At 44.6% G+C, this 15,279-nt stretch overlaps 1 protein-coding gene across 6 annotated transcripts in view; it reads left to right on the top strand.

Annotated features, from left to right (window-relative positions):
- Window positions 1-13,850, top strand: part of DCX (doublecortin) — a 106,004-nt gene extending 92,154 nt beyond the window's left edge. For all 6 annotated transcript variants that reach the window (XM_064427161.1, XM_064427158.1, XM_064427163.1 and 3 more), the window contains one exon: window positions 2,179-13,850. In XM_064427161.1, coding sequence (XP_064283231.1) covers window positions 2,179-2,235 — 57 coding nt within the window. In that variant the 3' untranslated portion in view covers window positions 2,236-13,850. The remainder of the gene's footprint in view (window positions 1-2,178) is intronic.
- The last annotated feature ends 1,429 nt before the right edge of the window (window positions 13,851-15,279 follow it).

The following is a 15,279-nucleotide window of genomic DNA, read 5'->3' as shown; positions in this document are numbered from 1 at the left end:
AGGTGCTGAGCAAAGCACTGGCCTGACTCCTCCCCTGGAGCTGATAATGTGTGCTGGAGACCATCCAGAGGGATCAGAGGAGACAACTTCACCATGAGCTTGTGCCACTGTTTGAAAAAATCATTGATGGATGTGGTTTCATATCAACCCTCCTGGCCTGAAAAGATTCAAGTGTTGGCAAATCAGGCCCCTTAAAGAGCAGAAGCAACACGAATGTTACTGGAGCTCTCAGACATCACTTTAATGATGCTCCTCAAGAATTTAAGTTTTTTAAATTATTTAAGGCCGTGCTCTGTTTTACAGGTGATTTTTACAGCTGGTGTGGTAATTGTGTTGTAGAGCAGACCAACAGGTAGCACAGCATCCTGGCAGGGATCAGGAAACCTGTGCTGACTCATGGGTAATTCATGTATTGATTTATTTAAAAGGTACAGCAGCTGTCACAGCTTTTTCAGTTCCTGTTATTCTGGGCCGCTCTGTGCTGAGTTCTGACTTTCATTTCCTTTGCATTTCTGGAATAGCCACAATGCTGCTTCCAACAGTTTTCACTTGATACAGGGGATAGGAGCTTGGACACAAATATAGGTGTGAGAGGAAGTCACGGGGGTTTCTCTTTAGTAAACAAATGCACCTCTCAGCCCAACTCTGAAAGCATTGACTCAAAGATTTTGAAGAGTAAATAAAAAATTCTGATGGTGCTGAGGTTTTTCAGTCAGCAGCCATGTGGAATCCAGAGTGGGGCAGACTGCAGGGGTTGAACTAATTCTGTTTAACAAAGGCATAGATGAGTCCAAATGGAAACTGTGTTTTCCTCAGCACCTCACTCTGTTCTCAGCTGCTCAGTCTGAGAAAACACGCCAAATTTAACACAGTTTGTCCAGATTTATTATTCACTTATAACTGAGGACAGAATCTGGCCCATGGTCTGAGTTCATCAGTTGAGCAGAAGTAATGCTGCAAACTGCATCCTTTGCTTCAGCATCAGGGACACTAAATACTTTCTAAACTTTCCATCTCATTGAGAACTTTGGAGGTGAGGATTTGTTTCTTGGTCAAGACAAGCAAAACTCACCTTTTTAGTGTTTTATGTATGTTTGCAGCTGACTGATTGATGACCTTTCCAGTGCAGCCCTGAGACCATTTGTAATAGATGGAGAGTGCTGAGGGCAAAGCCAACCCAGCTATGATTTTCTCCACTAAGTGAAGCCAATCAGCAAACACAAATGCAGCATTTTAGGTTACCAGAATATTCATGAATCATGTCTTTTCTCCCAGGAGCAATTTTCTGCTTATGATGAAATCACTTTTCTTTTTTCCCCTTAAAGCTCAAGTGATAAATGCTTAGGTTGAGTTCACCACGAAGTCCTATTTTACCTCTTCTTATATCAAGATTTCTGTAGATTTCCTTCCTGAATATTGGGGTTTTTTTTCATTTTGCTCAGTTATTACTTGTGTGTGGGTCAGAGTTCAAAAAGGGCCCAAGAGAGCTTTAGCTCTTGAGCTGGTTCCTGTACCTTGTCCCACCCTGGACTTTAAACAAGTGGAATAAAATGGTTACCCCAGAAAGGGACACTGGAAAAGCTTTACATTAAGCATTTGATCCAAATAATAAATTTGGGATTATTTTATTAACCTTTCCAATTGATTAGAAGTTACTTAAAATAAAGAATAAACCATGGAACATGTGATTTTCCTGGGGATTTGTCCTGAAGGCAGCTGTCAAACCAAGGTAAGACTCTTTATTGTGGACTTAGGTTTAAAGAGATGTGTTTAAGGCACGATGCTGCTCTTTCATGCATGTGCTGGAATGGCCACATTGATCCAGAACAATAAAAAACCAGTTCTGAAACTTATCCCTGAGCAGTCATCAGGAACAGAGATGCACTTACTGGAATGGCCACATTGATCCAGAACAATAAAAGAACACTTCTGAGACTTATCCCTCAATAGTCATCAGGAACAGAAATGCTCTTTCTCCTCTGTGCAAGGAGCCTGCCTTGATTTTAGCCTGGAACTCCCTGGGTTCTGCTGAGCCCAGCCCAGTCACCAGCACATTCCACCCTCTGGAATGGGAATTTTAGCCTCTGAGCTGCCCAGAGCCACTCAGCTGCTTCCCTTTGCGTGGCCAAGGGTGGGAGCTGATGGTGAGGGTTAACATTTTCTCCTTTCTCCCTACAGGACTTGTACCTGCCCCTGTCTTTGGACGACTCGGATTCCTTGGGAGACTCCATGTAGAGCGAGATGTCCACGTTGTGTTTGGGATACAGCAAAGTACCTCTGCCCAACAAGCAGATCCTGACTGGTGCTTTCAAGTCAAAGGACACACGGTTAAATGTCATTTTTGTTCTGTGATTTCTCCTCTCTGTGCCACAAACCAACACCTGCCAGTCTATAGAGATAGAGGGATACCATTCTTCTAAGTTACAGGGGTGCAAAATGGGCATTGTGAGAAATTTGGGGCCTCCGTGCCAACGATTCTGTGCATTTCCCATTTTCTTCTGTTGTTTCTTCTGCTGCTGCATCCATGTGGTTTTTCCTAGTGTGAGTAAAGTAGTTCCCCTGGAGGTGTGCAAATGGACCCCTTGCTGAGCAGTTTGCAGGCTGGAGCAGGGCAGATGATGTTCTCCACCTGTGCAAACTGCCAGCCTCTGCCAGCTCACCTGCTAATTATTCACAGCCCCAGTTTTGGCACCTGCATTCTAAAGAGTCTTGGCTTTATTGTGGAGGGCAGGAAGGAAGGGAATTTCTAGTTTGATGCGTAATATGCCAGCAGAAGCTTGGATGAGATTAGGAATGATTGTGTCAGATGCTAAGTAAGGTTAATACAATAATTCAAATTATTCAAATATTGTTTGGAATTTTTTTAATAATTAAGCAAAAAGACCATAAATCAGCTGAGTTGTCTGGAGTAGAACACCTTCCACATGCAATGCTGCTGGCTGGTAACAAATGTTTATACCTCCCCTATGGTATCTCTCTATCTCTGTTTGTAACAGTAATGCCTTGTGAACAGCCAACACTGAAAACACTGTGAGAATTTGTTTTCAGGTTTGACACCCTATAGGTCACTTTTTATAGCAAAAAAATCAATACACTTTTTATAAAGGAAAACCTTTTATCTGTGTTTTGGGAGTAAGGATTCAAGCTCCTTCTTTTTTATAAAAGCTGGTAATTTTCTTTTGTTTAAAAAACACATTCAGAAAAAAAAAAGTACAAAAAAAACCAACCACAACTGCAGAACAATAATAACAGCAACTCAGTTTAGAAATCTTGTCATCACTGCCAAAACAGACACGTGTAGGGGGGGGAAAAAAGGTCAATTCAAAATATTGAATGTTTTGATAGTTTTTGTAATGTTTAAGACTACGTATTTGGTTTTTTACACTTCAGTATTCCTAACTATGGCCAGATTCTCTACTTATATAACAAATGAAGTTTTGTGGTGTTCTAAAAACCTGTATTTTAAGAAACTCTTCTATCTGAGAAAAAAAAAAAAAACTCGCTGTATTTAGAGAAAGCTTTTGCTTTTATTAATCAGTAATGCCTCCTCCAGAATGCAAAGTTCATCTCCTCACGCAGGGCTGGTGGTTTTTACTGCGCCAAAGCTTCGTCCTAGGCCAGCTGCCATTGCCTCCCTCCCTCATGGAATAAGCTTTGATGAAACTGATTCTTGCAGAACTTTACCTAAATGAAATCTGTGCAATCAAGCCTTTCTTTGTTGCTCTATTTGCTTTTTTTTCCTTTTTTTCCCCCAACATAGACACCTACTCCCTGTTGCCTTGCAACCCCTTGTGATTAGGATGGATTTTATCCTTGTGATGTTCAATGCTCCATGAATGCTGGGTTGTTCCCAAAGCCACTCCACGTTTTGTTTGCTTGCATTGCTGGGATGAAACAATCTGTGCAGGCTGCATCTTTCGAGGCTCGTGTGATCACACTTATAATGCAACTTTTTAAAGAGTTTTATCAGAGAGAGGCCAGGATTGGGAATTGTCAAGGGGTCAGAGTTATCATGCACCAAATTTGCACCCAGTAGTCTTAGTGCATGATCATTTCCAGCCAGAGTTTTGCACAAGGAACCATTTGTTCTCACTGATAGCTTCATTTGATTGAATAACTCTCTGACTGCACAACTGCTAAATGGTCATTTTAAATGTTGTAAATAGAATCCTGGGGTTAGTTCACAGGCTAAGGGCTCCTTGAGGGTTTGTGGGGGGAAGGATGGTGCTATGGACAAAGCTTGGGTGCAGCAGTCAGCACACCTCTAAGCCCTTGGCATTGCTGAATTTTGTGTCTGAATGGGAGCAGGTCTCTGAGTAACCCTGTGCCTCAATCTGTCTGTCTGTCCCTGCAGGGACAGCTCTGTTCTACCTCACTGGGGGTTGTGAGGCCAAATGTTGGTTAACATTTGTCAAGTGCTTTCAGATCCTCTAACAGAAGGTGCTGAAATATTCTGGGTGCAGATTTGGTTATGGGTGCTAATTTTTGGCTGTTTAGTCCTGTGAGTGCTACTGTAGACACTGGTCATGAGCAAAAAAGACTTTTTTAAGCATAAGGATGTCAAAGGCCTTGGTTATGCTAATAACAATATTATTCATCAGAGCTTTTGTCTTAGGGAAAGCCTTAGTGGGACAGATAACTTGACATGCTCTTACCCCCTCCTCTGTTCTGCTGGTGGAAATCTCAGAGTCCCTCCCTGAGTCTCTGCCTCTCCAGGGACCCTGAGCAGTTGCCATGGATGGGCTGGAGCTGCAGTCCAGGGTGCTGTCACACTGTGACAGAGCCATTCCTGTCACAGTCAGGCGAGCTGTCCTGCCACCTTTCCTCAGATAAACCAGGAGACCAGCCATGCAGTCCCAGCCAGGTTCTCGTGCTGCTCAGTGCAGGACACTCACCACAGATCCACCAGGAAACCCAAATCTGGGCTGGTCTCTGCAGCCTGAGCTGCTGGAGCTGCTGCTGGGAGGAAAGGAATTTGGGAGATGCTCTCACCCAGTCTGTGTAAAGAAAGCAGGATGCCAAGGGAGGAATGATGCTTTGTTTGGATGGTTGTTGAGAAGGGGTTCCTTTCCTTCCTGCCCAAAGCTCTGTTTGGTTATTTGGAGATGCTTTTCCTGGTGGAGGATCACTGAGCTCTTCTTCCTGAGCTGCACCTGGTGACACATCTGAGACCTGATCCTGCCAGCTCTCCCTTGGGAATGCAGCTTTGTTTGCATGAGGATCATCCTGTGGTGGGGCTGAGCCCAGCAATTCCTTCAGGCAATTAGGGGGACCTTGAAAAGGCCTAAAAGAATTAAAATTATGTATTCAGTGGGAAAAATAGCCATTCAAACCAGCAGAAGCCACAAAGAAAACAGGGTATGAGGTCAGACTCCCAAGTTTTGAGAAGCAATTTTCTAGGTAGAAATGCCTGGGCAGTAGAAGTCAGTGAGCATTTCAGCTGTAGCATAGAGTGAAGTCTGTATTAATGCCAATATTGCATGAGTTCTTGTACAGAAATGCATGTGGAATGTTACATACATTCAGAACTAGTTATCTTTGGCTTTGTAGGATCCCTCATCTAGATTTGAATACAAAGAGAAACAGTGCACAGGCATCAGACCTTAGGTACTTAAACAGAACAACAGCCGTGATTCAGGAAAAAACCTAAAAGTTAAAATTTTAGCACGTGCTTTACTCCTGTTGACTTTTCACGAGATGAAGCTTGGGTTTGGTCAGAAAGCTTTCCTGAACTGCTGTGAATTATTAATTACTTCCAATTTACTATGGCAATTCCAGACCCTGTGAGATGCTGGAGCAGATGATAGTAATTCCACTATATACTCCAGAGTTCACCTTTCATTTTTAATTTTTTTTTTTTACATTTACAAGCACATAAAGCTCCACATGATATGAGGATTTGCTATATTAATTCTGCCATAAAAACTCTGTTTAATTTGCCTCATGAGGCTGCCTTTAGTGCTTTCAGAGACTAATTGAATCATTGAGATGATATTGTTTTAAAACAATACAGTATTTAAAAACAAATTGGAGAAACCCTTAAAGTAACAGGGCTTTGTTTCTTTGAAATCTGTCATTATTCAGAATAATTTAGCAAATTTGCATATTAAGATCCCTGTTTCAGACACAGTCATTAGGAAGGAATAGTACAGACAAAAAGGTTTAGCATTTTTACACTCAGGTGATGGTCTTGACTGTAAAAGATGAGAGCAATGCAGCAAAACCTTCAGCCTTGGGATTTTTATCACTTGTAAAGCATTTATAATCCTGAAGTTTCTGGTTTAAAGCCTTATCTGCTATATGATTTGGAGCTAATTCAGTTCCACCAGCTAAATATCTTGAAGTGATTCGGAAAGAGTTTGATAATGGGATTTTACTTTATGGTGGGAGTTGGAAGCAGCTGTCTGTGTTTCCAATATCTGCACATTATTTATTGTCTTCTCAGGAGCTAGAAACCCTAACTGTGTTATTTCCACAGACAGTAGAAGAATCCTGCTTAGAAAACAACTTCCACATCTCTCTCACCCTCAGCTAACTCATGTGTAGGCATCCACACACTTTGTCGAGTTGCTATTTCTCTCCCATTTGCTTGTTCAGTACTTCTGAAGGGAAAAAAAGGAGGCAGAACCAAAAATTGTGGCAAACAGCAAAACAGCAAACCCGGGCATTTCCAATGGGAAGCAAGGGCATTAAAGTGTTAGTTTCTCCTTATCCATATGGATAACATTTCCTGGGATGCCTTGGCTTTGCCTTTTCACACCTTTGAGGTCAGTGCTGCTCTTCCTGCTGCTTCCAGCACAGCCTGTGGGAGTGCTCTGGGATTCCAGGCTGAATCCCTACCCAGACACTGTTCCAGGGACAGCCACCCCTGGAAGTGACATCTTCTCTGCAGGGGTCCAGCCTGGATTTTGCAGCCTGAGCCATCCCCAGTGTGCTGAGAACACCAGTGATTTTGTCACTGACCTCCGTGGTGCCCCACAGCCATGCAAAGCAACCAAGGGTTCTCCTTCACTGTAGAAGAGGCAGAATCATTTTTAGAGAAAGGGATAAAAAATAGCCAAGTAGATATAAAATTAGCCTAGAAAATGTCTCCTCAAGCTAAGACAATCCATAACCAGAGAAGAGCTCTGTAGAGGTGTGTTTGCCACACACTGATTATGACCACAATGGAACAAAACAGCTTTTTTTCCACGTGGTGACTTAGGCTCCAGGTCAGTTTTCTGGTTGCTGATGGAAGCAGGCTGGGACAGTGTTTGGGACTGGTGAGGTTCTTTGTAGAAGCAAATGGGTGGCACGAGATGAGGATCTTTTTTCTGTGTATCTAAAGAGTCAGGCCATGGAACAGGACGAGTGCTTTACACAAGACACCTGGAAGGGATCCAGCTGGAACCCCACCCTGGTGTGATGAGAGCAGGAAGGTGAAGACTTTAAGTGCCTTCTAACATCCCTTGGGCTTCAGAAGCAGGACTGTGCATGTGGCCAGCAAGGCCTGGGGTTCAATGGCCTTGACCAAAGGAGACAGGGCACACTTTAATTCTCGAGGTATTTAGCCCATCTCTTGAAAATTGCTGTTTCCAGAACCACAGAATTCTTCTGGCTGACGCCTCTGTCCTATCTGCATGAATCTGGGCCTCTCCACGGTATGTCGGGAAATGTTAAAGCTGAGTCTTGTGTCTCACAGGACACAAGGCTGCTCCTCACTGTGGAGTGAACAGGGCTGGGTTCTGCTGCAGTGGTGGTTGATTCTGCTGTTCAGATGTTCTTCATCCTCCTCCTCTGCTCCTGGCTGGTTTCTCCTGGTGCCTGCAGGTGAAAGGCTGGGAGCAGCAATGTCTGGACCCCTCTTTGCTTTGTTTTGTTTCCTCTGGAGCCGTTCTAGTCGGTGATGACTGAAGGTCTGAGGCCAAGCTGACAAACCCACATTTTAACAGGGAGAGAGGAGATTTTCAGGGAACAGAAGCAGGTGGATGGAAAGGCTTTTTCCAGCAATGCCATTGCACAGCTGCTCTGACAGGATCCCAGCTGCAGGGCCTGGTGTGAGTACTACACCTACAGAGGAAAATGTGGAGTTCTGGGATCACAGACCACTGTCCATCCCTCAGGACACTGCCTAGAGAAGGTTAAACACATCAACACGTATTTTTGGCCAACTGATGAGCTTCTCAGCAAATGAGAATCAAACATAGTGGATTCAGCAGCGGGGTTTCAGAGCTGTTGGGGTGTGGCACACTCTGGACACATCACTTCTCCCTGTGCCATGGTGTCCCAGTGCACAGAGGGCTGGTCCCAATATTTTCCTCCACCTGTAGGGTGCTTTGAGATAAGCTGATACAGAGCTTGATTTTAAAATGTATTTATTGCTCAGCAAAGTCTGAACAGGTTACAGAAGCAACACAGAACTCTGGCTCTCTCAAAACTCTGCTGTAAAAATGCTTAGGTATTTCAGTCATGAGGAAAGAGAGACACCTCATTTTGAGTTCCCCATTGAAACCATGGGGGAGCCAGCAACATCCCTGGGAGGAAGGAGGTCCCCTCATCCAGCAGCCCATTTCTCCTGCCTGAATACAGCCCTCACTGCCCCTCTTTTTGTTAGATGTACGTGCCCATATCAGGGGCAATTTGTGCTAGTAGTCACAGTATGGACCTGTATTTACAAACTGTATTGACACTGTATTTACAAACAGTGAATAAGTCTAATTCTTTCAGTGGCTTTCTACGAAGAAAGCAGTGGGCCAGGTGTTGAAAACCTTCTTGTTTAGAAAGTGTTCGTGGCCAGATGCCTACATGGGAGAGAGCAGTGTCCTTGCTTAGTGCTGAACTCACCTCTTGCTCTTTATCTCCCTGAACTCAGGGCTCTCGAGCCAGTTTGGAGGTTCCCTAGGTCTGAGAGTTTGTCACTTAAACTGAGGAAAAAGGAGGATGCCTAAAGGGAATTAACATATCTTGGCAGTAATTCATCTGTCAGCTGAAAAAGAGAAAGTTGGCATCATCAGAGAAAGATGCCATGATGGAAAACACAGGGAATGAAGGGGAAAGCCTGTTCCTTAGAGGAATGGTGGGGATGTTTGTTAGGAGGTAGGTACTGAGTCATGAAATGGGATGGAGCTTCAGAGAAAGTCCAGTGGCTGGGAGACACAGCACTGGGGGATGTGTCAGTGCCACTGATGTGCAGGAATAGTGAAAGACAAAAGGCAAGAAATTCCAGGGACAAAGGAGGATGCTGGGGCTAGCTGAGGATCTGTGGCTTGGTTTGGACAGAAGAGCAGCAGCAGCAGCTCCTGGCTGTTGTTCAGAGTCATGTCCCTGCAGGTACCAAGGCCAGGGGATGGTGTCTGTCCACAGCAGCGTCTGTCCCTCTCCCCTTGGCAGAAATAAAGCCAAACCTGGCTGCAGGCAGGAGAACTTGGTGTGCAGCTCCTTCCCTGGTGCTGTTCAACCCTCCTGCCAGCATGTGCCATCCCTCAGAGGGAGAGGGAAGGTGCAGCCCTGTGCTGAAGGACAGCACCAAGCTGTGGGCTGGGTTTATTTACACTCCTCCTTGTGCAGATCAGAAATATCAATCACTGATCACACACCCTGGTCTGGGGAGGACAGACCTGGCACTCTTGGGGGTGTAAGAGAATAATGAGGGCACCTCAGAGCCTCCCATCCCCTCCCACAGAGCTCAGCAAACTCTGGGAAAAGTGGCAGCCAGGGTGAAAAGGCAGGACAGGCTCCTTGGGGAGGTTTCCTGGGTTTGCTGTGTGGGCACAGAGGTGATGCTGATCTTGCCCAGGAAATGCCCACCCCTGTGTGAGAGCTGCTGCAGCCACACAGCAATGGGAGGTCCGTGCTGAACAAGGGCACCTGTGTTTGCACTGGTTTTCTAATGAGATCTTTTTCCTAAATTCAGTTGAGTTGCTTGTGAATTTAATCCTAAACCACAAAATAACTGATTCATCCAAACACTTTTTTGCTGTACAGTCTCAGATTATTTTTTTTTTTGTTGCATAAAGATTGCATCTCTTCTATTTCCATAAATTCTCAGACACTCAATATAATGCAAATGGAACCCTAATCTTCTGCTGCTTTAAGCAGGCAGAAGCTCCTCTGTAATTAATTTATTAATCCATTTGGTCCAAGGTTGGTCTCCTATTTCAAAGATTGATTACTGTTGATAATTCTTGTGTGATTGATTACCTGAGTGCAGATTCAGTTTCCTGGGTGACAGCTGCAGCCTTTGCAGAGAAAACCTCACTGACCCCAGTTATCAAGTGATCTCTTGTATGGACCTTGAATAGCAAGTTATAGATGGGAGATATTTTGTACAGTTTAATTATAGTTACTGATAAAGCTGAAATAGTTTGCTGAAATACCTTAAAAGTTTTAGAATTGAAAATTAAACAAGGAACCTCAGCAAATCAGAGCCTCCTCCATATTTTTTGCTTTTAAAGAGTGTTGAGTTTATCTCACTTCATTCTCACTCAGTCTACCAATAGACATGCCCTGAGCCCAGCAGGTTTATGGGACTAGAAGTAGTATTTCTATTTTTACCAGTATTTTTCTACTCTAGTCCCAGTTAGTACCAGGCAGAATAGAGATTTGTGGTTGGCTTGATTTTTAGCGAAAAGCATTGCCAAATGCCTCTGAAATAAAAAGGAAGGTTGGGTTCATTTTAGGTGACTCGTCTAAACTCAAGGCTGCTTTTGAATTTTATCCAAGCTGGTTCTTCCATCTCTCCTTGCAAGGGTTATAGCTAGGAAATGGAGCTAAATTGGAGTCCCATTTGCACTGGGGGAGTTGTTGCAGAGCACAGGGACTCACCTGGCACGTGCAGGCAGGATGGAACATGATGGTGGCACCTGGTCAGGGAGAGCCAGAACCAAACCCTGGCTCTGAATCCCTGAGCCCAGGGAAACCCATGCACGGGGTCAGAAAACAGGGTCTGGGAAAGACCTGTAAGGGACCAAAGGGATCCCAGCCTTGGGTCCAGGCCCAGACCTTAACATGACAAATTTTATTTTCAGAGAATCCCTGAGAAACCTTTTGTGGGGTTTATTTTTGTTGTTGTTTGGGTTTTTGGGGTTATGTTGGGGGAGTATTTTGTCTTTTTTGTTTTTTAAATTACAGCATTGCTGCTTTTCTCTATCTGCTTCCAACCACTGCAGAGCATGTATGGATGGACTTGTAATTCACTTTCCTTAGCAAGTGGCAGGTGAAATCCTGTGATATTCTGTTTCCCTCTCATGCTGACCATACAGACACTGTGGGATTGCAGAACACACAGCTTTTTTTCCTTTTTCTCCCTCTAAGACAGAGGAGCTTTTTCCAGATTTAGTGTGATGTCTGATGATGCATCTGCCTAAAAAGAAGAATGTCTAGGGAATTAATTGCACTGCTAATTGGTGTTTTTAGATATGGTAAAGCAGGAGTATTGAATGTAAGAACAAGGAAGCCTGAGAGTTTATAATTACATGCTGAATTCTGACGTGAAATTGTTGTTAGTTTGCTTCTTATTTAAATGATGGGTGATCCAAGCAGCTTGAGCACCATGGCAGTCCTAGTACAGCTGTGATTAGCAATTAGAAGACACCCAGGGTCTTTTGGAAAGAGGAAACCTGTCTAGCCAAATCTCTTCTGTTCTCTGAAATGACACATTCCCCTCCATAATTCTGCGGATTTTGTGACACAGTCTATTCTGGAAGCACAGGAAAGGAGGATCAGCCTGCTGGCTTTGCTGTCACTAGCCTTTGTCTGCTCTCTCAGTTACAAATCCTGTCCCAGCTGAGGTGAGCAGCGGGCAGCCCTCAGCCTGAGCTCCTCACGCTGCTCTTGTTTGGAGAGCAGGAGCTGCCTTTGCTCAGGACCTGTGGCTCCCAGAGCCACCACCCAGCAGTGCTAAGGGAGGGAGGGAGATGTGCAGCTGAACTGGGACCTGCTGGTGGGTTACTGTCTTACACCATGCATTGAGTTCGTATGATTTCCTCATTAACGACAAAGCTGCAATATAATATAAATAACTGAGAGGCCACGATGTATTTTCTCTTGTGGTTCAGAGGGTGGGGGTTGGAGGGGCAGCTGGGTTTAAAGTTTAGCTGGTATACTTTAAACTCTGTGTACATAACCTTGGAAGACACGGGGCTGGGAAGGGGTCCGTGGTTATTTTGGTGGGATTGGTAAACTTCAGGATGTTTTTGTTTAAAGAGTAAGGTATTTAATTAATGACATTGTACAAAGAGCTATTAATTTAAATGGTGCTTTTGTTCTCCTACCCCAGACCTGTCTAACCTTTCTTTTTGGCAAGCCTGCAGCAATGCTGATCATGTTGACTTTTGTACCTTGGGGGAGTGTGTGGAAGGGGAGGGGAAATGCTTTTCTCTTCAGACAAATAACGTTGCCCATAGTTAACTTCCTGCTTGGATACATACCTTGAATTCCCTTTATGCTGAATTTTTATGTGAAGGTCTCTTCAAAGGGACAGAACAAGCAGAGGTTATTCCAAAAGATCTCAACTGTATCATCTTGTAATATATTGCAGCTTTATGCCAATGATTCCTTGCTTACCTGTACACAGTCCATGCATGTTTTGAACTAATTTTGCATTCTCCATTTGTGGTGAGTTACTTAGCATTTTAACCACCTTTTGTGCCATTCAACTTGTACAGAAAACATTTTTATTGACGTTTTAAAGGGAGGGGGAAGAAAATGAAAAGACCCCTTCTGCTCTCTAGTTGTAGGTAGAACTCAGTTACTTAGCAAACAGATGTAGATGAGTGGTTGTAGTGTTAGAAATGTTGGCTTGCTCGTGAACAAGCTCTTGAGAGTAAATGCATGGTCCTGTACCTCTCTTTTCTTAATTAGCTCTTCCTTTCCTCCTGGAAAGATTCTCTCTCTCTCCCTCTCTCTTACTCTGTCTTTGTCTCTCTCTCTCTCTCTCTCTCTCGTGGTTGTAAAGTACAGATTTGGGCATAAATGAAACGATAAAGGACCAGGTTTGAAAAGCAGTTCTCAACAGGTTCTCTCGGGGAACGTACTTCTCGCAGTGCCTTGCCTTGGCACGTCGATCACACCCGCCCTGCAGGACACAGCAGGAGGAGATCAGTCCCCAGCGCCGGTGCCCGGGCTGGGGGCGAGTGCAGCCTCTGGAAGCTTGGCTCTGCTGCAGGGTGAGGTGCTGCTGGGCACTGCAGCCGAGGCAAGAGGCACGAGCGGCGTCGGCCGTGGCCTCCACTCCTGGCGGTGGTGGGGATGTCCCTGGGACTCGTCCCACGGCCCCTGATTTGCGGAGTTTGCACACACTTTTGATTTTCCTGGATACGCAGCGAGGGGGTGGGGATGGGATATGGGAATTATGTTGTTGGGGGGTCTGTAGACAACTCCTTCTCCTGAGCTCTGAGTTGAGTACAAGGGGCTTCTTGGTTATTAGCTGTGGTTCTGTTGGCAGTGGAGGACAGAAAACGGGCAAAGTCTTGGAAAAGATGGGGTCACTCACAAAGACTCATTTTGTAAGAAATGGACTTAAAGAAACCCTAACAAGCCGTGCCACAAAATCACAAAGTGTACCTAGATCCACACCTCTATTCCCTATGGCTCTTCTCCCTTAACAGGATTTCCTTTTGTCACAAGATTTGACTAGGAAAAAATTCCATTTTTGTGAGGTGTTGTGAACTGTTTTTACTACTTGTAATAACCATTCCAGGTCTGAGTATTCTTGTAATGCAATGCCATGCAGCAGAGAACCTGTCCACTTTATAGCTTTGCTCTCAATATTTGTTACTCATTGTTTTCTCATCTAAATGTACATTTGCAAGATGTGTGTAATGTCATTTTCAAAAAATAAAATTTGGTTTCAATATTTAGGCCGATAAAAACCTTTCTGAGGCTTTTATTTGTTGAGTGTGTGTTGACTGTGACTTGTGAATTATAGAACACTCATTAATTTTGATACCTCAGCTTTCCCAAATCTGCCCCACTTATATAAATGCAGGAAAAAAAGAGGCTGGGGAGGGAATTTGATGCCCCTGAATTAATTAAGATACAAATCTGCCTGACTGTAGCAGCACAACCTGTGCAGGACCCATCCTTTTGCCTAAAGGGATGAACTCTGTATGGGTCCCACTCTGGGAGAAAAGGGGAAAATAAGAGCAGCTCTTTCCCTGTGTGAGCACTGCAGATAAAACTGCGGATTCAGAGCAGCAAATGTGGCCCCCATCTGAACTCTGCCCTGGCATCCAGGGCCTGGGCAAGGCCCGTGCAGTCCCACACAAGTTTGGGGAAGTTTGGTGAGATTTGAGAGCTGCACTGTGTTCATCCTGCCTTCCCACACAGGCCTGAAAAAGCTCCAAAATTTCCTTTCCCAGCCTCTCTGTCAGAACCACAGTGAGGACAAAAGCTGCCTTCCCTGTGAGCCCTGAGAAATGACAGTAAGGCTTGGGCTACCAACCCATCTCCCCTCTTGGCAAAGTGCTGGCACCCACTTGTGCCTGGACAGGCCAGAGCAGCACAGACAGAGCAGTTCTGTTTGCAGGGAAAGGCCACGTGGAAAAAAATGCAGCTCCCATTGTGAAACCAGGAGGAAACCACTCTCAGAGCAGCCTTTATGTGAATGTGCATGGGCTGAAACTGAAGGAAACGTTATCAGAAAAGCAGAACGAGTGCTTTAGACAACTCTCTGCTTGTGTCCCTGTGCACTTGAGGAGCCAAGAACAAAGCCTGGTGTCTCTTTCAGGGGCTGTGTGTTGGATCAGGTCAATAAAAACCTGGAGGAAATATTCCTGCCCATGCAAAATGTTCTGAAAATGACAGATTTAAAACCTGCTCTGTGTATCTATTACAGCTATTCCAGGGACTCCAGAGAGAGTTAAAAGGAAATCTAAATTCTGGTAGTGTGGCACCCCAACCAGCACTGCAAGCCATTGGAAATGATGCTGCTGTCTTAGCAGAAATCCCTCTGGCACATATGGAATCACTCCAGATTTATTGCTGTGTCAGTGAGAGCAAAATTCAGCTTCCACAGCCCGGCCTTTCTGCTGCATTGCCCTAGATCTAGACAGAAATGAACATCAGGGATCCTGGAATATGTTGGAACATCAGAGCAGCAAGAGTGTTTGCTCCTGAAAAGTCTCAGTCCAAGTGTGTCAGCCCTATGTGGTATCAGTTGCTTGGATTGAAGCAACTTCTGGCCTGGTTCAAAACCCCTTGGCCGCTGTCTTCTGCTTTTCTTGGTTTGTGAAACAACACAGAGGAGGATTTTAGATCACTGGAAATGATGCTTAGCATCTGTGTTCAGATTTTGTGCTT

This window comes from Passer domesticus, chromosome 7 (assembly GCF_036417665.1).
Source record: "Passer domesticus isolate bPasDom1 chromosome 7, bPasDom1.hap1, whole genome shotgun sequence".
Classification (NCBI taxonomy): Eukaryota; Metazoa; Chordata; class Aves; order Passeriformes; family Passeridae; genus Passer; species Passer domesticus.
Note: the sequence above shows the minus strand (reverse complement) of the source record. Positions and strands in the feature narration are given on the sequence as shown.